Here is a 21126-nt window from a genome sequence, read left to right as displayed (position 1 = left end):
GACCGGTCCGATGCGGTAACAGACCAGAGGACTTTACGGCAGCGCGGCGATCACAGACGGCAAAAACGTTGCCCGGCGCACGCACGCACACAGACATATAGGCTACGTGTGCGGACACACACGCTCCTGGGGGGTTTCCTCTTTCATGGAAACCAATGAACAACCCCGAAGCCACAAGACTGGATCATAACTTGCCCCAATATCACCGGGGCAACTGCAAACGAGTCGGTGGCGCACACCTAAAGAGTGAAAACACATCTGACCCATTTTATCTCTTACTACAACCAACGTGGATGACTGTTTAATCACACATGAGCAACATCCAAGGTCATTTGTCTGTGCGCTACAAATGATTAATCATGTCCAAAAAAAAACTTCATTCACTGCATCAGTGATGTCTGGATGTAAATGTAGCCTAACCCTAACCCATACACTTCTATTTATATTGATATGCAACATAGAAAAGATGCAATGTACCGGAAATGTGTGGATGAGAAATTGAGCGGTTAAATCTGCGTATAAACGTCATAATACTGGGATGCCCTCGGTCTTTTTTCACCCAACAAATACTGACATAAAAATAGTGCGACTCTTCTGAACTCTGGCGTTTGGTGGTCACATGAATAGGTTAGGTGAAACTTGGAGGAAGGGGGGAAAAAAGAGAGAGAGACTTCAGAGCAGCGGCAGCAGCACTATCAGCCCATATAGACACACCTACCCACCAATCCACGTCTCCAGACCGCGGGTGCTTGTTAATCGCCACCACTGAGCCACAGTATGGAGAGACCTAGACAGAGGAGGTGGGCGCGTTTTGTGTCAACGGAGCAAGCCGAAACGCTTTAGTGCGCAGTGACAGAGGAATTAAAGCAGCAGCCAGAGGCAGATAGTCAAAGTTTTCTCTGCGCGGTTTTCTTTTTCACTGAACGTCATCCCCCGGTCCATGGGTTCAAGTTGCACATAGGAGTTAGGCTACAGGTTTCCAATGGACAGACACTTGGAGACAACCGGCGCAACAAGCATGGGATTATTTTTGTAATGTGGATTGCTACTCCCTTGCAAGAAAATAAAGGTCTGCTGCGGAACAATGTGAGACGTTATGCGTCTTGGATTCTCGTGTTTCTGGATATCTTGAAAATCATTGGCAACAGTTGAGAAGTTATGCGCAAAGGATTGTACCCTCCAACCCCGGGACCAACATGGATTTGCCGTTACAACCCTCTGCCCCTTATCTAGAGAAGTTTTAGCCGGTCCACTTGTGTTGTTGTTGTTTAGTTGTTGTAAACTTCATGTTTGAGAACAAGTCGCCTCATTGGCCTTTTGGATTTTAAAGCGTCGCCTGCCTTTGGATTGGATTTCCAACACAATGAACTTTATTGACAGTTTGACACTATTATTTTTGACGCTGTCAGCTGTCAAGGTGAGTCGTGTTCCTCACAAAGCAAACTGGACCCACACATCAGTCGACCTCTATTTGCGACATGCAGTTACTGGTCATTAATGTGTAGCTCGTCCTTGTCTTTCCTCTGGCTAGGTCACAGCTCATGTTTAAACAAGCTGAAATGTTTAGTGGCTTTGGGGAGATTTAAACAGCCATTACGCAGAGCCGACACTATATAAACCAAAACCACACACTCGTGGGTGGTGCGTTTTTGTGTGTGCGTGTTGCAAATGTGGCACGAAGGAGGATTTTGTTCAAATAAATCTTGTGAAGTTTGACGCTAGGTGATTGCAGGCCTGCTCTAAAACCACCTTGGAGATATTATTACGCTTTAAAGGCGCAGTGGCTCCAATTAGGACATGTGAGCAGGTTCACTCCTGGCACCGTGGCGACCCTCATGGTTAGTCCGCTCCAGTGAGAGGAAGAAGCTCAGCTCCACACACTGAAGTGTAACACTCCAGGTCCAGAACACGACGGGAATTACTCATCAGATTAATCAGGCCGACTGGGGAATTTTAATATCTGCCTGAGAGCGCACTGTAAATCGTTTTCCAGATAATCATTAATCAGGCGCAGCGTGTCCAAGAAGCCTTTGAGCAAAGGTTTCAAGGTGAAAAAAGCTCAGCTCTTCAGACGCAGGCTGCATATTTTCCAATATGAGTTGACTAGAAATGATTTCCACTATGAGTTTACCACTTAAGCGAAAGTAAATATGTTATTGTTGCAGCATAGCCATTTCTCTCAGGGGCCTCTTGTCCAGAATTAATGACTTTTACCCCTCCTCTGTCTAATAAAGTGTTTATTTAACTAACTGGTCGATCTCATGACAGATAATCCACCCAATCAACGCAGGACAGTGTCAGGATGCTGCCTCGACTGCTCGTTGCCAGTCAGTCTATCATCACGCGGTTTAGGGGCCGGTGTTCGCAGCTTGACACCCGTCCATTAATATTACAGTATGTAGTGTTTTGGAGCGCCGGGGTCCCTCAGCCCTCAAGGCTGGACCCTCTCACGCCACCAGAAGGGGGCGGAGCCTCCACACAACCAGAAGTTTTTTTCTTTTTTCTTCTTCTTTTTTTTCATTTAAGGAATGGAAAAGACTTTCCACGCTTCTCTGAAAAGAGCGACTGACTGAATACACGCCGGTGATACAGGACCGGGTCTCACGCAACATTGGCGTGATATTGCGCGACTTGAGCGCGCTTGCATTATGAAAAAGGGAGGGAGAGAGAGAAGGAGAGTGAAGGAGAGAGATTGAGAAATGAAGGGGCGCGCGGGGGGTTGTGTGTGTGTGTGCGTGTGTGCGATGGCGACAGAAAGTTGTGCGTAACGCGCGCACGGATGGAAAGTTGCCAAACAGCCTTTGTGGTCCGGCGCGGTGGTGACAGCTACCCCCCTGTGAGGGAAAGTAGCAGGCTGAAATTCTTACCGGTTTTAATGGCAACACTTATTAATCCAGTGTTGCCCAGGGGCAGCGGGGCGCACAATAAAGGTTTGGTAACTGAAATGAAAAGTCACACAGTATAACTCTTATTTTGAAGTTGTGCCACGTAGCTGATGTGACAGAATTTAGGTCGACTTGTTTGGCTCTGTGCACCTCTGGTCAAATATTTGGCCATATAAGGTATACGCACAACACATGCCAGGCTATATACTACCTACCACATAGGCAACATAAGGAATCCTGCTGAGATGATTTCTAAACGCTTTTACTCATAGTTAGTTAGAGCTTACAGAGGACATAATGTCAACATTTGGCTCTCCCTGCAGCATACCCTGAGTATAGGTCAGGCTCAGATAAGATACATAATGTGCTTTTTTCATATTCTGGCAGTGGTCAACAGAAATGTCAAAATGCAAATATATTTTTTGCGCAACTGTGGATAAGTAAAGGGCATAGGCAACATTTTTCTCTGAGCTCTTGCACAATGCACTGTAACTAACAGCTTGGCTTTTTTCCCCTCCTCTTGCAGAGCGCCCACATACCGAAGGAAACAGAGAGAGGTCCACATGACGGTAGGTGTCCCACAGGGCACCGTGGGAATACAGTCTGCTCTGGTCTCCCTGGCTGGCACACAGCCAAACAGAGAAGGGCTGGTTTGAGGTTTGAGGTTCACCTTGACATAAAAAAAAGGGGGAAATTATCGCCTCCTGGTGGACAGCTTTGTAATTTGACTCCAGTCCAAATCTGCCCCATTCCAACTTCTCACTTTTTACTAAATGAGAGCAGTTTCACCCCCTAAACCTCAACACTTGGACTTGGATGTGTTCATCTTGTACAGCATTCCTCCTTGTTTGAGGTTAAGCAGGGGAAATGTTATGGTGGCCAGACTCTTGTTATAGAACGGAATTTCTCCCTCTTGGCTCGCTATTTCATTTTGCACAATCCCAGCCTTGCTCAATCTAATTTGGACAATCAGAAGCTGAACTTCATGATATTGTTCAGTGCCGCTGTGTTTGGTTTGGCCTCCCAGAGGGCTGTCAGGCCGGGGTTGTGTTGGGTTCACAACTGCACTGAGTGATATTTTGGAGGTGTTGTCTGTCTGTGTGCTAATATATTTCCCAAGAACAGAACTCCTGCAAAGACAGAGAGAGGGGGGATGTAGACTGAAGGTGAAACAGGCTGTTATTGTACAATACATGAATCACTGAGCTGAATCACAATGGTGAAGAAGTGGAGCTTTAGTGGGGTGACACTCACGTCCAGCAATAAATGTAGTGCAGCAGATGGGGTCAAGATAGATGTCTAGACTGGTGGAGTGCTGATTAATTCTAATAGGAAATTGGATGAGCAGGTAAGTCTCTATTTACATGTATAAACCAAGGTTACTAAGTGCTTCTGAATGGAACAATAGAAAGAAAACCTGTGTGTGCATGTACGTGTGTGTCTCATCTCCTTCACTCTGACTCCCTTGAGAGCATGCCAGTGTTTTTAATTCTAGTCTCCTTGTAGTTGTCTGTTATTGCTACAGCACAGTAGTGTTCAGGAGTCAGTGGTTTAGTCTAGAACCGCTCTGCCATTTTATAACCATGCACACTGTGCCTCTGTCTCCCAGTGATCCCTTTAATGGAGGTGTACAACAAGAGCTTGTGCCAGCCTCGGGAGCTGCTGGTGGAGATTCTGCAGGAGTATCCGGAGGAGGTGGAGCACATCTTCATCCCGTCGTGCGTGGTGTTGACGCGCTGCGCCGGTTGCTGCAATGATGAGATGCTGCAGTGCATGCCAACGTCCAGCTATAACATTACAATGGAGGTCAGTGGCCTGATTTACAACGGCAATACTTGTCCCGAGGGGTTCAGAGCGGTTCAGAGGGGTGTCGCTGGCTATTTCTATTCAACCAGGACGTACCTGTGCCTGTAGAGGACACCTTAAAGGGATAGTTCAACATTTTGGCAAATTGGCTATAGTCATAGCAGTAGGTTCGTTACCTTTAATTGTCGGTGCAAGCTATTTTTAGAACGGCGGAGCAGAGCCGTGAGCTGCACAGAGCTACACTACAGAGGCTAATGGGATTTCTTGGTTTCCCTCATCAAACTCATCAAATACACAATCCAACAACTCCAAAACGCTCTGGTGGACAAGTTGTGACCTGCACATTCATCATGCTATGAGATAATAAGACAACGTTACGAGACGGAGCCGTTTTCGAGGTAAATTCATGCAAAACCACTGATGTGTGTTGCGTTCAGGGACATTTTTTCAGCAAGCAGACTCTGTATTTACCTCGAAAACGGCTCCGTCTCGTAACGTTGTCTTATTATCTCATAGCGTGGTGAATGTGCAGGTCACAACTTGTCCACCAGAGCGTTTTGGAGTTGTTGGATTGTGTATTTGATGAGGGAAACCAAGAAATCCCATTAGCCTCCGTAGCGTAGCTCTGTGCAGCTCACGGCTCTGCTCCACCGTTCTAAAAATAGCTTGCACCGAGAATTAAAGGTAACGAACCTACTGCTATGACTATAGCCAATTTGCCAAAATGTTGAACTATCCCTTTAATACTTTTATTTTTGCCTAAATATCCCGGCATAGGGGCACATGAGCTGCTTTAGTGTCCCTTTCTCAGTCTGTCCAGGGGCAGTTAGTTCTAACCCTGGAGTGAAGGTGGTTCCCCTTTTTACATTTAATCATTGAAGAGTTTGTCAAAGCCTCTGGTTTAAGTTTGTGTGAGGAATTGTTCAAAAAGCAAAGCGAGAACCTCGTTTGGTCTCGATTTGACGTGACGTGAAATTTGCATGTGTTATTCCTGGTTATTGTCCCATTTTACTCTCCACTCATGAGAAACTGGACAAACTAAAGTAGGCGCCTCCAGCTGGTCAGAAGTTGGCACCTTCCAGCTCTTGATTGGCTGAAGTCCCCTGAACCGTCCAATGGTCTGAGGGGCAGGGTTGGAAACCACAGAGGTTTTCCGAAACAACACAGTGACCTTACTGTTTGTCCTTTTGTTGATCCTTGAGTCCATTTATATCCACTTTTGCCTATTCTGGAAAATGTGAGGGTTGTGACTCACAGCACAAAGGACCTATAAAATTTATAGAACCATTATAAATCCACATGTTGTCTGCAACTATGTGACAGTGTTCTCTTCTTCTTTTTCTCTCTTACAGATTAAAAGAATAAAACCCCAAAGGCAACAAAATGATATTTTCATGAGTTTTACAGAACACAGCGCATGTGAGTGTAGGTAAGAAACCTTGAACACACACCCCTACATACACACACACACACACACACACACACACACACACACGCCACCTCTACTGAAACATGAAACCGCTGTACGATTGTGCAGCGGAGCAGAGGTCGACCAGACGCCTCATGTAAAGTTGTTGTTTTCACTTTATCTCCGACTCATTTAACAGATACACATTAGGTAGATTCATATCTCTGCTTCTGTCACTTCCCTGGTCTTCAAAAGACAAAACAGATTAAAAGGATAATTCAACATTTTTGGCAAATTGGCCCATTGCCATAATCGTTATAGTCATAGCAGTAGGTTTGTTACCTTTATTTGTCGGTGCAAGCTATTTTTAGAGCGGCGGAGCAGAGTTGTGAGCTGCTCAGAGCTACGCTACAGAGGCTCATGGGATTTCTTGGTTTTCCTCATCAAACTCATCAAATACACAATCCAACAACTCCAAAACACTCTGGTGGACAAGTTGTGACCTGCACATTCACCACGCTATGAGATAATAACAGAACATTAGGAGACAGAGCCGTTTTCGAGGTAAATACAGAGACTGCTTGCTGAAAAACTATCCCTGAACGCAACGTGCATCAGCTGCTTTGCATGAATTTCCCTCTAAAACAACTCTGTCTCATAACGTTTCGTTATTATCTCATAGCGTGGTGAATGTGCAGGTCACAACTTGTCCACCAGAGCGTTTTGGAGTTGTTGGATTGTGTATTTGATGAGTTTGATGAGGGAAACCAAGAAATCCCATGAGCCTCCATAGCTTAGCTCTGAGCAGCTCACGGCTCTGCTCTGCCGTTCTAAAAACAGCTTGCACCGACAATTAAAAGTAACAAACCTACTGCTATGACTATAGGGATTATGGCAATGGGCCAATTTGCCAAAATGTTGAACTATCCCTTTAAAACACATCCCCAGAGACGTCCTCCATGTTGCCTTGGTTCAGTCTCATTCCATCACATTGTAGTGGGGGTAAAGGGAGTGTGTTTGTGTGCGTGCTGGGCTCTTCCTTCAGGTCATTCCTGGAACTGCATCAGCCCGACAGCTTTAGTTAGTGATCTGTACAGATGAGTGTCTGTGTGGTGTCTGTGTCCCCCGGTCACAGCCAGGTGACGTCCTCTGCTGCTCAGTGACCACACATTTACACATTGTGTGACGCACTCTGTTACTCTTTCCTGTATACTCGGAGGCAGAGCGCGGTTTTTAATCTAATCTATTAAAGCCTGTCTTTCAGTAAAACACAGATTTGAGCTGTGTGACGTGAGTGGGTAAACTGTGACACAGCGGCACACAGGGGGGACGTGCATCCTCCTCCCACGTTTAAGGGAAATCTAATAACAAGCAAACAAACATGGTGGGGAGGATTGTTGGCTGAGAGTCAAGCACCCTGGTCGTTTTATGTTGCTTTTCTCAGATACGAAATCGAAAGTATGTTGTTAAGTTGTTCTTCCTGCACTCAGCGAAGCAGCCCCAGTCTATCCGTGAAAGGCCATTACGAGATTTCACTGAACTTTACGCTGTACTGCTCACTGCAATTTGTGATGACTCAAAAGCATTTATAGGATGCTATAAACCTTTTAGGACACCTTAATAGAAACAGAGGATGGAGAGGACACAATCTACTAAGTATTTGTAACTCCTCTATAGTTAAAAAAAAACATTAATTCCATTTTATGCTACTGCTGTAACTTCATACAGCTGTGACACAGCTTTGGGAGAGTAAATAGTGAGGATGACAATAATGACATGAAACTATATACAGTGCAGTGACCCTGAATCCCATGTGCATATAAAGCAATATGGAATCCAGCACGTGAATAACGGACAACACTGCAAACAATAAAACTATATGACTTCATTAAAATCTTGAGAATTATAACAATAACAACCATAAAATTTAGCATTTTTTAAAGGTTCTGTGTATTACTTTGAATTTTGATATTTTCTTTATTCTTGAGCATCCTTTGTTGTTCATTGAAGTGTAAATCGTGAATGTAAATTAATTGCAGAACTTGCTTGTCCCAGAGTAGTTTGACATTGTGTCATTGCTCATTTTATCTTCAACAGATTGAAGTGCAGGCAGTCCACAGCACATCCATATCCCTCCATATCTTTAGATCATTTATGTATACTGAACATGCACACATGCACGTTTACCTTTATGCTTCATTCTTCCAGCCTCTCAAATAGAAACTTGGCAAGGTGTGCGTGACCTTCTTGAATGAAACACTGTTTCCCAACACATTTGGCAAACTGCTGCCTCTGGAGTGTGCCAGCAGATTTATTGCTCCACACTCTTCGTATCAGCAAGAGTTGTCACATGGACGAGTAATAAAACAAACCTGACAACCTGCTATTGTAGCTATATTTGTATGTGTGTGTGTGAGTCCGTCAGTGAACACAACTCTTTGTGTTACCTGTGCATGACTGTGTGCACTCTTTTAATTCCCAACAAGTCTGGTTCATTTAGCAGGCCAGGCTTCTGAAAGTGAAAGCCATGCAGGTTTATCACAGTTTCTGGTAAAAGGACATTGACGTAACACAATTTGAAAAGATTGATGTGAGCCCACCCATGTTGATAATGAGCCCTCTGGTCTCTGATGATCTTGATATGTATCTGTTTACCAGGAAACAATGGCAGGCCGCGATCTAATGTCGTTCTGTTTTGTTCCCGCGTTTCAGGTTAAAGAAAGAAGTGAGAGAACAGAGAGAAAAGTGAGTACAGCGCTCTTTCTGCATGAAAGATTGGGTTTTTGGGGGGAAACAATGGGGATTTGAGATTTGATCTTTTTTTTTCTTTGTTGCTCTGCAAACAAACTCTCAGCTGTCTGCAACTCTCACCCTTTCGACCATTATCCCATATGCTGTTTCACTGAATCTGTTATTTTCTCCCTCTGTCTCTCCATTCACTTTCACACACTCAAACACACAGAACAAAAAATCAAAAGAAAAAGTCCACAACGATAATATTTCATTTCGACCACAGTGGACAAGCTTCTTTGAGATCATGTTATGCTGAGGTTAGCATGCAGCTCTCAGGTGATAAACAGGGAATACCAGCTTAATCCTGCCAGGTGAATGAGTGACACTTGATGGGGTCATTGCCCTCTCGAGCCCACACCTTCCTCCTCTGTTCTATATCATCTTTACATTCCTCTCTTTTCTTTGTTACCGTTTACATCCCACTTAACGTGTGTTACTCCTGTTCCTGGCTGCTGTGATATAGATAACAGCGTTTTTGAAGTACGGTAAACTTTTGTGTTTATGATCTTCCCATCTCATGCGACAGAAGTCAGCGTGCTGAGAGTCATAAAACTCTTTAATCCTCTTTCTGTGACCAGTCGTACATATCTTTCCACCGCAGGATGGTCGTCAGTTGTATTTTGGTTTTATGTCAGGTTGTCTGTCGTATAGATAAGGGTTACCTCCGAGTCCGAGGGCCTCCTCTTTAACCTCGTCGTAACTGTTTACGAGTCCAGCGTTGATGGCGTGCTGTCACAAGGTGATGGTCTCAGGGTCGTTCAACTTCTGTTTCTGACGCTTTCATACTCTTCATGTTAAGTCTTAATGCTGCGCCGCTGAGCTCCACCGCGGGGTCTGGCCTTCTGTTAGGGTGAGTCACACCGCTGAGGTTGTGAAACCAGTAAACTGTCAACTTCCACAGCGAAACTACATTTTGGACAATCAAAAGAGGAAATGCTCTCATTTACAGCATGCCAGCTTCATCCTCTTCCTAAGGCCTGGGGAGATGTTTATAATCAAGTCTGACAGTCCCATTTGTGACCTAATTTCATGACCATAACTGGTTTATGGACCAACACTTTGCAACCATAATACAACCTTGCTAACAAAACTAAGATGGTGAACATGGTAAACGTTATACCTGATCAACATCGACATGTGAGAATTGTCATTTTGACCATGTTAGCATTTAGCTCCAAACTCTGCTCTGCCTACAACCCCACAGTGCAACTAGCATGGCTTTAGACTCAGGCTTGTTTTTTCACCTGTTGTCCAGTTGTGTTTGCCCTGAACAGAAACAACATTCAAATTCAATTTTTCTACCGACTCAGGTGGTTTATGCAGAAAACCTCATGTAGGCTTCAGTGATGTAGAAAAGGAGAGCGGAGTGTCAATTCTTCCCTCACAAACATTCATCATTCCTCATTCTCACTCACAGAAAGCAGGGAAATCAGGGAAATACATATGTAGCTTGCAGCTGGATAACGGGTAAAAACTCATTTCAAAGGCTGTGTGACCAGTAACAGAGTAACACGAGGTAACAAAGAAGTCCAACTGCATAATAATTATAATTCCTGGATAACTTCATTCCTGCACTCAGAAACTGGCTCATCATGTCATGGTGCAAGCAATTTCTTTATTTATCAGTTTAAATTAGAAATTGAGCAGTGATTTTCTCTAAATACAATCAATGACCATATAGAAAAATATCACCAGTGCTGTTTTTGTAATTCTATTTGAGTACACTAAACACAGACAGATATTTGAAACCAGACAGCACCTGTGAAGATCCAGGTACATCCATGCACCTGTCTGTTCTCATTGAGCCCCAGTCTGAAACAAGCTGAATCAGCTGGAAAACACTGACCCACATAGAGTCAAAGATGCAGTTTTGGTATCATGTATTGTCCCCAGTCCAACTGGGAAATTGCCCTGAGCCAAACCTCAGACCACGAATCTCTTTCACACGCTGCTGAGTCATTGTACTGTCGCACACACACACACACACACAAAAAAGGAACATTCGATATTCCCCACATTCACAAACTACAGGATGTGAGGGAATCGTGCACAAAGGTGACATACTGCGGGAGAGTCCTTACAGATAGGGACACAATATTTATTTATTTATTAATTCATTGTGCTCGTCTTGAAACTCATATCCTCCTCCTATATTGAAATTATTGAGATACATACACTGACTTAATGTTTACATAATTGAACTATCTTGAACAAGCCAATCAGTAACAACAATATAATCAAAATATTACCTGTATATTATATTTGTACTTGTTCCTTTAATTTTCTTTTGCAAGGACATCAAAATACAAAAAGGCTAACACATCAGTCCATCTCTCTCCTCAGTCTCTCAGGCACTTGTTGTCCTCTTTCTCTTGCAGAAAACCCCGGAAAGGCAAGGGTAAAGGCCAAAAGAGAAAGCGAAAGAAAAACCGTGACAAAACAATTCACGATGCGTATGTCAGCTCCGCCTTCTCCACCTACTTGCACCTGAGTGTTGCGCTTCTCATAATTAAGCTCATTTGGGAGGAGCTCCTTTGTCCTTTTTAATTTGCCCCTTAACCCCCTAATATGCCCGTTTAGCCATTATCAATTAGCATGTTGCTTCTGCACATTGTCCTAACTTTGTCTCATCAGTCATGTCCGACACACTCCAATACCAGTTTCTAAGCTATCCTTGTTTGCTAACATGTTTTGCTAACTTAGCTTTAGCAAAACTTGACATAACAGCGACACAGCAGACTTATATACCTATCCCACAAGAAGTCAACCATAACCCATCTAATCTCCTCCCAACCTTACTAGCACAGTCTTCAAAAGAAAGTCACTCCTTATGGGAATGGAACGATGGTTGGGATGAGATATACAGCTGTGTGTCATGGAAAACAGTAGAAACCCGAGGTACAAGTTGCTCCTAACATCTCGTCATGTAGCTATAGCTTCACCACTGATAATGGACATGTTTGAAGAAGCTGAAATAAACAGATCCTGGGTGGACTGTTAGCTGTAACTTGAACCTTCTACTGAAACAGATCACAGCTCCACCATCATGGCTCCGCAGGCCGGCTCATACTGTTCTGGTATCTGTGCTGGAATCAGCAGGATTGTAATCATGGTCCTGTGTTCAGTGTTGAGTCTGTGCTGCTTTGCTGTGTCTCGTACCCGTCTCCTCTCTACTCTTCATTCTTTTCATCTTTACAAACAGGTTTTGCTGTCCCGTGCATAATGCTGGTAGTTTTTATGTAATGTGAAGATAAGTGATGGCTATCTATTGCCTTTTTTCTGTTTGTTTGTTTTTTTTCTTTCTTTCTTTTTTTGGTAGGGGGATTTGTAAACCAGCAAATTGTTAAGCAAGCACTGTTTTTGTGTCTCTCTGTCTCTGGTTTTGTCTCTGAACCCACACAAAAGCTCCCGTATTTGATCCTAAAATAACACAATGATGCTCTATTGTTTCTTAAAACTGTGACAGAAAGTATGTGTGTTCTTCTGGAACTTGTATATGGAGATGTCAATGGAGTACGTGAGCCTTCATCTGTCCATTTTCAGCCTCTGTTCTTAATCTAATGTCTCTCTGATGTGGGAAACACACTCTTCGGTTTTCACTCAATAAAATCAAACCTTCCTAAATGGAGAACCAAGTGGACCCTCGAGTCTTCTTTATTCAGAGTTGGATGAATTTGTTATAGTGAGAGCAACAAGTGTCTTGTCAGTGACCGCAGTCCGAAGCCAGCTTGTGTCGTTTTGTGTTGCATGATCCGGTCCAGAGCTTTGCTCATTGCATGTCTAACACATATTTGTGAGCGGTCCAATCAACGGGGGAGGGTATTGGGGGCGTAGGTGAGGGAAAATTACTGCTTGAAGATTTGCCTGCAATGCTACTCGACTGTCATATGCAGAGAAACTTTTCAGGCGTTGGCTTTGAAGAGCAAAGTGGGGCATATCAAAGGGTTGGCCTATGGCTGACCTGGCCTGGTTATAGAACACGGTGATAATCTGCCTCTCCCCATCTCTGTCTTGTCTGTCTTTCTGTGTCTAGTGTTTGTGAGCCATGTTGTGATCACTGCTCAGAGAGGAGAAAGCGATTATTCGTGCAGGATCCTGCAACCTGCCGGTGCTCCTGCAAACACACAGACGAATACTGTAAAGAACGCCAGCTAGAGCTCAACGAGAGGACCTGCAAGTAAGTGTCTCTGAAAAACCTGAAGTCAAACAAGAACTTCAGGTTTCAAAAACAAAAAAAACACACATTAAAATGACAAAACTCCAAATTCACATCAGCATGTTGTTGTCTAGTGATATCTTGTATCTTGTAAAACCTATAATATTTTGTCCAAATCTCTTCATAGGTCTATTTTTAGTTGGCTTGAAAGAAGTTGTTCCATATTTAGTCATTGATGTTTTTTTGCCAAGTTAGAGGAGAGGAGTGATACCACTCCTGTGTCCTGTGTCCTGTGTCCAGCCCTGACTGCACGCTGCACAGTCTGACTCCCTGAACTGATACACAGCCCAACCATTCATGACTCAGTTCATGACTCAGCCCTGAGGCTCACATTCACTGTGCAACTCATTCATTGAACATATAGTGAATGTGCAACACAGACGTTCCCAAGCGACACAATGACACGTTTGCAAACATGTCATTGTGTCGCTTGCAAACGTCTGTGTAGTAGTTACATTCACTGAACTTACCTTTTATCAGTATCAGTGAATGTGAGTCCTCAGCCCAACTCCAACTTTTTGGGTCACTCTTTCTGGACTATAAGCCGCTACTTTCTTCCCCCGCCCCGGTGTCCCAGCTCTCGTCTCTGGACACCGCACACAAACGCGCTCCGTAACCCGTAATCTTTTGTTTATGACGGTTAAAGGGATAGTTCAACATTTTGGCAAATTGGCCCATTACCATAATCCCTATAGTCTTAGCAGTAGGTTTGTTACCTTTAAAGGGACAACGAGGAGCTTTGGAAAAGCGAAGTGTTTTCACACTACATTTATGAGCCTCTGCGCACCATGAAATTATTTGACCGGCGCAAGACGGACTCATGTTTTCATTCATCAAGAATTAAAGTCAGAGGTTCCAAGAGGTTCACATACCGTCGTAGTTCCGATCATAAATGGCGATTCGGCTGCGTTATTCTCATGACTCGCCACGAAGGAAATGCTGGTCGGCTCGACCAGCATTTCCACCACCACTAATAATAACAAAATAACGATAGAGACAGAACGATATATTTATCGAAAATGGGCCCATTAACAAGTGTGGGTAGCGGAGATTCATCCACATTAACGTGAGACTTTTTTATAACCGAATAGAAACTCCTCGTTGTCCCTTTAATTGTTGGTGTAAGCTATTTTTAGAACGGCGGAGCAGAGCCGTGAGCTGCTCAGAGCTACGCTACGGAGGCTAATGGGATTTCTTGGTTTCCCTCATCAAACTCATCAAATACACAATCCAACAACTCCACAACGCTCTGGTGGACAAGTTGTGACCTGCACATTCACCACGCTATGAGATAATAACGGAACTTTACCAGACAGAGTTGTTTTAGAGGGAAATTCATGCAAAACTGCTGATGCGCGTTGCCTTCAGGAACAGTTTTTCAGCAAACAGTCTCTGTATTTACCTCGAAAACGGCTCTGTTTCATAACGTTCCATTATTATCTCATAGCGAGGTGATTGTGCAGGTCACAACTTGTCCACGAAAGCGCTTTGGAGTTTTGGGATTTGTAATTTTTTTTTAAAAAAATTTTTAAGTATTTTTTGGGGGCTTTTCATGCCTTTATTCGATGGGACAGTTGAGAGTGTGACAGGAAATGGGAGGCAGAGAGGAGGGGAATGACATGCAGGATAGGGCCATCCGACGCGGGATTCGAACCGGGGCCGCCTGCAGTGAGAACTATAGCCTCAACACATGGGGCGGGTGCTCTACCAACTGAGCTAAACACCGCCATTTTGGGATTTTTTATTTGATGAGTTTGATGAGGGAAACCAAGAAATTCCTTTAGCCTCCGTAGCGTAGCTCTGAGCAGCTCACCGCTCTGCTCCGCCGCTCTAAAAATAGCTTACACCGACAATTAAAGGTAACGAACCTACTGCTATGACTATAGGGATTATGGCATTTGCCAAAATGTTGAACTATCCCTTTAAGACAACACAAACACACGCCGTAACATCGTGTATGTTATGTAATGTTATCCGCCGCTCCATTTATTGATTTTTTAGCCGGCTTCGTTGTAAAAAAAAATGCACATGGGCGAGAGGAACGTAACTGAAACAGCGGAAAAGCGAGCGGACTTGCACAGTTCCCTACTGTCTTTAATATCTCATGTTACAACATGAAAACCTGCGGCTTACATTCAAGTGCGGCCTATATATGTATTTTCTTTTCAAATTTAGCTGGTGCGGGGTGGTGTTTAGCTCAGTTGGTAGAGCACCCGCCCCATGTGTTGAGGCTATAGTCCTCACTGCAGGCGGCCCCGGTTTGAATCCTGCGTCGAGCGGCCCTATCCTGCATATCCTGTCTCTCTCTCTCAACTATCCTGTCCATTAAAGGCAAAAAAGCCCCAAAAATATACTTAAACAAAAAAAAAGTAGCTGGTGCAGCTTATATTCAGGTGCGCTCTATAGTCCGAAAATTACGCTACTTTTTTCCATTGTTTTCCACACATTAAGTTGCTTTTTAGGGCAAAAAGTGTCTAAATGCCCACTGTACTCTACCTTCTCAGCACAGAAACAGCAGTCACCATTAGTGAGCATAGTGAAGCATTTAGCAGCTAAACATACAGTATGTCCCTCTAGCTGCTGCTGGATGTTCTTGAATGGCTCTCAGATCACCAATGGTTGTGACTTTAGCTCTTTATGTGCATCACTTCTAATCCTATACTGATTTCCTTTCTTCCTGTTTAGATGTGACAAGCCAAGAAGATGAGAGAGGTGGGGGCACCAGATGTACAAGATGAAGGAATATTCTAAGATATTTCACAGCACAGCACTTTGACCTTTGAACCGTAAGCTCTTCTTTTCTGTGGAAAGCATTCCCCTTGGACTGGCTGAGAGAGAACAAAAAAGAAAGACTGAACTTAAGTTTCCTCCCACTGTATATCTGTGTGTATATAGACCATGATAAAAAGAAAAAGAGTACAGAATTGTTATGCTGCTACAGAAACAAATAACTAAACCTATCATTTGACAAAACGCAAATATCCGCCATGTGGTTTTGCATTTCTAACAGGCTTGCAATGCAGGTGTAGTCTTGTTGTCAATTCATTGTATGCAATTACTTCACTGGATATGAGTCTACTGTGGTTGTGTGTCAATCAAAAGTTGCAAAACCTCTCAATCTAAGATATATTTAACTGCTAAAACAGCGGGTGAGGCTGAGGAAGACATGGACGCGCCCTCCTCTAAAAAGTGATGGATGGATTCTCGTTGGCTGAAGTCTACTTTGGCTTTTGGACTAAAACAAGAGGACACTGGGACAGCTGACGGAAACCTTGAATCTTGTTTGTGTCTTCGTGATATCACTTCCTTTTCCTCTGAGGACATTGCAGGGCTGACATGGACAATGTCTTCACGATACTGATCACCTTGCAGGAGGAGAGACTCTGGAGTGCCATATACTTTTAAAGGGATACTGGTCATCAATAATATCATTTAATGTTTTGATATGTCCTTCATGAAAACCACTGAAAACATCCTATACTGTAGTTTGATTCCATTTGAAAACTGTGCCTCACAAAAAATGTACTGAGAAATCTTTCGAGTGCTTTTTAAATTATTTTTGTCTCATTTTTCAGGAGAGGGGATTGTCAAAGTAGTTCTGCTATAGTTTTTCAGCTCAATACAGAAATCAATGATTACATATCTTCTTCTCTGTACTTGTACATACCTAATATCCCTTATTGCCATAGTACATTCTAGATAATTTATAATGTTATAGAGTATTTTTCAGTATTCAGCCTTCTACCCATATTTAATTTGGTCTATTTATATATGCAGTGTTATGTACCTGTGGCTGTTCTATCTCCCACCCCTATGTGTAAGGTCACTGATGGCTACTCACAGCACAGACACACTCTTGTGCGTTTTCTACGAAACAAAGAGAGACAAAAAAAAAGAAAAAAAAATCTAGAAATGATTTGTTAACATTCCCTAAATGGATCGCTTGTATTGATGTGGTGATCTCTGGATTTTAAAACCCCTCTTATCCAAGGGTGTGGGTGCTGTGTAGAATTTTTAACATTTCTGTGTGTTTGTGTTTGTGTTTGTGTTTGTGTTTGTGTGTGTATGAATGTGTGTCTATGTGCATTGCCCAATGTGCACATCTGCGTGTAGGTGTTAGTAACTTGTATTTAAGTATTTAAGTATGTAGCGGACCGGTGTTTTTGTCCGCACTGCAAGATGCAAATACAAATAAACTACTGCTAGCAGCTCAGCATACACTACCACAACACTACCACCGTTTGAAATTTTAAAACAACTTGCCATCAGTCTTAGAGCCCTCGTTATTAGTTCTCTTTGTCTCTTCTTCTCTATTAACATGTTTTCTGTGTCTATGTAAAACAGTAAAGCATATTTATTTTCAAATTATATTGTTTTTATATAAAATAAGGAAAAGGTTGCTGTGTTGTGAATGCTGTGTTTTCAAGAGATTTAATTAGGCAACATGAGTTTTCCATGTTTTTTTTTTTTGTGCAGCAAGCTGGTACTCACACATCTAATAAGAACCCCTGCAGAATGTAATCTGAGTGCAAATAGGGAAGTGAAATAAGAAATTCCTGCGCTCTTTTCGTGACAGACAGACAGATATTCATCCTTATGAATAAAATGGCACTTTGAAGCAGTGTGCAGTAATTTCATCTGTGAAATTGAACTCCAGACAGCCATTTAACCGCAGAGGAGGAAACGCCACATTTTTCAGCAAAATCTGTGTCATGACCAATGAGGAAGGCCTCATATTTTTCAATGGCCAAAGGATTATGTAATAGCAAAAAGTAACTGTTTTGTAAGTTTAGTAAGGTAACAGAGAAAAGGACAACTTCATGTTTACCCGCACGTCTATGAGCAGATAGTCCCCCCTCCCCATTTCAGATTGGAATACTGGATTTCGACAAAAAAAAAGGGTAACACTTTACTTGAATAGGTATTCTTAAGAGTGACATAAAACTGTCATAACCATGACATAACTGCTGTCATAAACATCAGTGAATACTTATGACAGCTGTCGTTAAGTGTCATTCGGTAAGTTATGTCATTTTTGATGCAAAGTTGACATTGTTTGAGATGTCCTTGTTATGAGAACTTGACATCATTTTTTAAGTTTGGCAATTAGGTCTGCTATGACAGTTTAAATTGTCTTTATGTCAAGTTGTCAGAACAAAAACATCTCAAACAATGTCAACTTTGCATTAAAAGTGACATAACTTACCGAATGACACTTAACGACAGCTGTCATAAGTATTCATTGATGTATGACAGCTGTTATGTCATGGTTATGTCAATCTTATGAATACCTATTCAAGTAAAGTGTTACCAAAAAGAGTTTTTAAATAGTTATTTTGCTGTTAGCAAAGTGTAAAGCTTGGTGTGGTTTGATGTTAGGGTAGGGCCATCTTGGGCCATAATTGCATAAGAACATATAATTGTATCTACAGTACTGTACATTGAATGCTCATTAACCTGGCACCAATGCAGAAAAAAAAGCATATTTGCTCAAGCGAATGGTTGAAGAAATACTACATCGTGCAATCAAATTCATGTGAGCATAAATTTCTCGTGGATGACTCAGGTTATATGGTTTTCTTATGTAAAGATGGAGAATAATAATGACTGACTGTAATAGTGACTGTCCAGAGTAGAAAGTCCTTCTCACAGATTTATATCATATTGCTCAGTGCTCTGGCATCTGAGGCCCTCTTATCATGAAGTTGATTACGTTCTGATTTGTATTTAATTGGCTAACTGGTATCTGAAACAACACAGCTTCCCTCCAGATTTGCCCCTTGGCATTTGTCCATTGCACAAACAAATCCTGAACAACGATCAAGAGGTCAACACTACATGTCTCGTAATGGTACAGTAGGTCATTTTTAAGGTGACTGAGCAACGGCTACGTCGTCATCAAGAAAATATGTGACTTGGTCGTCAAAATAAATTAGATGAAAATTCTGGTTTGACAGCAGAGTTAGGTTAACACCTCTACTGGCACTTTTTCCACCATAAGAACTTTTCCAGGAATCCAATAACCTTCGAAAGAATTCGGAAACATTACCTGGAACAAAGGTCCCTGGAACATGTTTCCAATTATGGTTGATGGGCTGTAGCCTACTTCCTGCACCTCACTAAACCTGTTTTGTTCTGCTCTCCTTCTCTTGGTGAAGACATTCTCACTTTTTGGATATGTTTCTGGAGTTTCAACATTGTGTGTTTATTTTCGCTGCAAACTTTGTGTGTTACATCCCCATGAAAAATGTTCTGTTCCACTCCCTCCCAGATTATCATGTCACCTGTCCCCCTTATCCGCCAGGGAGGACAAAGAGCAGTTTTAGCTACTAAAGTATGAGATTAGTGACTTGTTCAGTGACACTTTAGCAGTAGCTGATCTCTAGGCCTCTGGACCAAATCTAACCCCTATGAATGTAGATTAAGTGGAGGTTTTTGGATCTTTGGCCATGTTTGTTTTGAAACTCGCTTCGTCTTAGCCCCATTGCTTGCTACTTCCCGTTGGATTAGCTCGTGCGTGGCACTAATGCTCTGCTCTGCTCTCCCTGACTCATGCTCTCTCTGTGCATACCTAAATATAAAGCACACCATATAATCCCTGAAAATTGTGGGGCCCCCTTTACTGGGTAAAACACCCCGAAGAATGTCATAAACCGTCTAATCTGTGATTTACTAAGAACCCAGAATCAGTGAGCTAGCTCGGTGCTTGTCTAGAACCACTGTGCTGATTTATCAGTCTGTGGTTTTATTCTGAGATTTGATGGGAGGTTTTATACTTTTGATAACAGCTGCCTCGGACGGCTGAGCCTCTTTTTAACTGAGTGCAATATAATTTTGTTGTATGTGTTATTTTGTTGGTATACATACAACGATATACACAATAAAGGAAACTTCATCATTTAAATAAGTGTTTAAATTTAAAAACCGTGGGTGCTACAGTTTTGCAACTTTCAACACGATGTAGCCCCAATACTTTAGAAACGTTTGTCCACTTAAACTCAGTGCAAATTATGAAGTGAAGTCCATCACTCTGTTTTTTTCAAAAACTGTAAAACTTATTAAACCTTTCTTGTCCCACAATATTTGCTCAATTGACACCAAATTTGCAACACTGCATCTTCAGACCGTCCTCCACAAAGTTAACACCCGGATTTTTGATATTTTAAAAACTGAGCCTACAGTGCATGAAAACGTTTGACTGTAAACAGTACTGTAAACATACTAATTCTTGCTAAACACATATTCAATCTTCCTGAAAAAAAATGACAATATTTTGGAGTTGTGTGGAGTTGATGAAGTTTGCCAAATATCAGAATCTTATCTCAAAAACTGAATTTTTTAAAACATTTTAAATTCTGCTCTCATGGGAACAATTGCAGTTAGTTAGTAAGAGTGGAATTTTTGAACATTAGATTTTCTCTTATGAAGCAAAACACTTATTGTTAGGAACAAATCACCAACATTCCCATGCTGCCAAGATGCATAATGTATTGTCAGATTTTTGTCTTGACATTTTGACAATTTTTGAAATCTGCCTTGACATCTGCTGCCTGGCTGGTGACTGCCTGAGTTCATTTGTGAAGCCACACTTCTTGCTAGCTCCTCCTACTCGTCGTGGTGATCCCTCAAGGTTCCCAGCTCTTTTACTGTGGAACCAGCTCTCTCCATGGGTCAGAGAGGCAGACACTCTCTCCGCATTTAAGTCCAGGCTTAAAACCTTAATTCATCTATGACAGAGCTTTTAGTTAGGGCTGGTTCAGGTAGCTCTGAACCATTTTATAGCTACAGTATTAGGGGTGTGTATTGGCAAGGACCTCACGATACGATACGTATCACGATACTTGGGTCACGATACGATATATTGCGATATATTGCGATATCCAAATTTTGTGATATATTGCGATATTACATAGTTCGCTGAAAACTAACAATGTATCATGCATCTTTAAATCCGAGTTGTAAGCCGATATTAACATCAAATGATAGTAATTCATCACCTAGCCTAATGAAAACTTTGT

At 42.4% G+C, this 21126-nt stretch overlaps 1 protein-coding gene across 2 annotated transcripts; it reads left to right on the top strand.

Moving 5' to 3' along the window:
• Positions 1 to 736: 736 nt before the first annotated feature.
• vegfab (vascular endothelial growth factor Ab) lies at positions 737 to 17726 on the top strand. 2 transcript variants are annotated; one of them, XM_085771077.1, is made up of 8 exons: positions 737 to 1417; positions 3412 to 3454; positions 4495 to 4691; positions 6044 to 6120; positions 8812 to 8844; positions 11271 to 11345; positions 12926 to 13069; positions 15794 to 17726. In XM_085771077.1, exons 1-8 carry the CDS (start codon positions 1364 to 1366, stop codon positions 15813 to 15815), a joined length of 645 nt encoding a protein of 214 aa, XP_085627203.1. In that variant the 5' UTR covers positions 737 to 1363; the 3' UTR covers positions 15816 to 17726. The 2 variants fall into 2 exon arrangements, with proteins under 2 accessions (XP_085627203.1, XP_085627204.1); XM_085771078.1 differs by lacking the exon at positions 11271 to 11345.
• The last annotated feature ends 3400 nt before the right edge of the window (positions 17727 to 21126 follow it).

The sequence above is a fragment of the Trachurus japonicus genome, chromosome 24, assembly GCF_045865225.1.
Source record: "Trachurus japonicus isolate A0001 chromosome 24, Traja_1.0".
NCBI classification, from domain to species: domain Eukaryota; kingdom Metazoa; phylum Chordata; class Actinopteri; order Carangiformes; family Carangidae; genus Trachurus; species Trachurus japonicus.
The sequence above is the reverse complement of the archived record's forward strand: the minus strand, read 5'-3'. Positions and strand labels throughout refer to the sequence as shown.

Excerpts from the sequence above, each read along its gene's own strand:
- vegfab (XM_085771077.1), top strand. The coding sequence starts at position 1,364 with ATGAACTTTATTGACAGTTTGACACTATTATTTTTGACGCTGTCAGCT. Across the intron at positions 3,455-4,494 it reads AGAGAGAGGTCCACATGACG|TGATCCCTTTAATGGAGGTG; the intron begins GTAGGTGTCCCA and ends TCTGTCTCCCAG. Across the intron at positions 8,845-11,270 it reads GTGAGAGAACAGAGAGAAAA|AAAACCCCGGAAAGGCAAGG; the intron begins GTGAGTACAGCG and ends TTTCTCTTGCAG.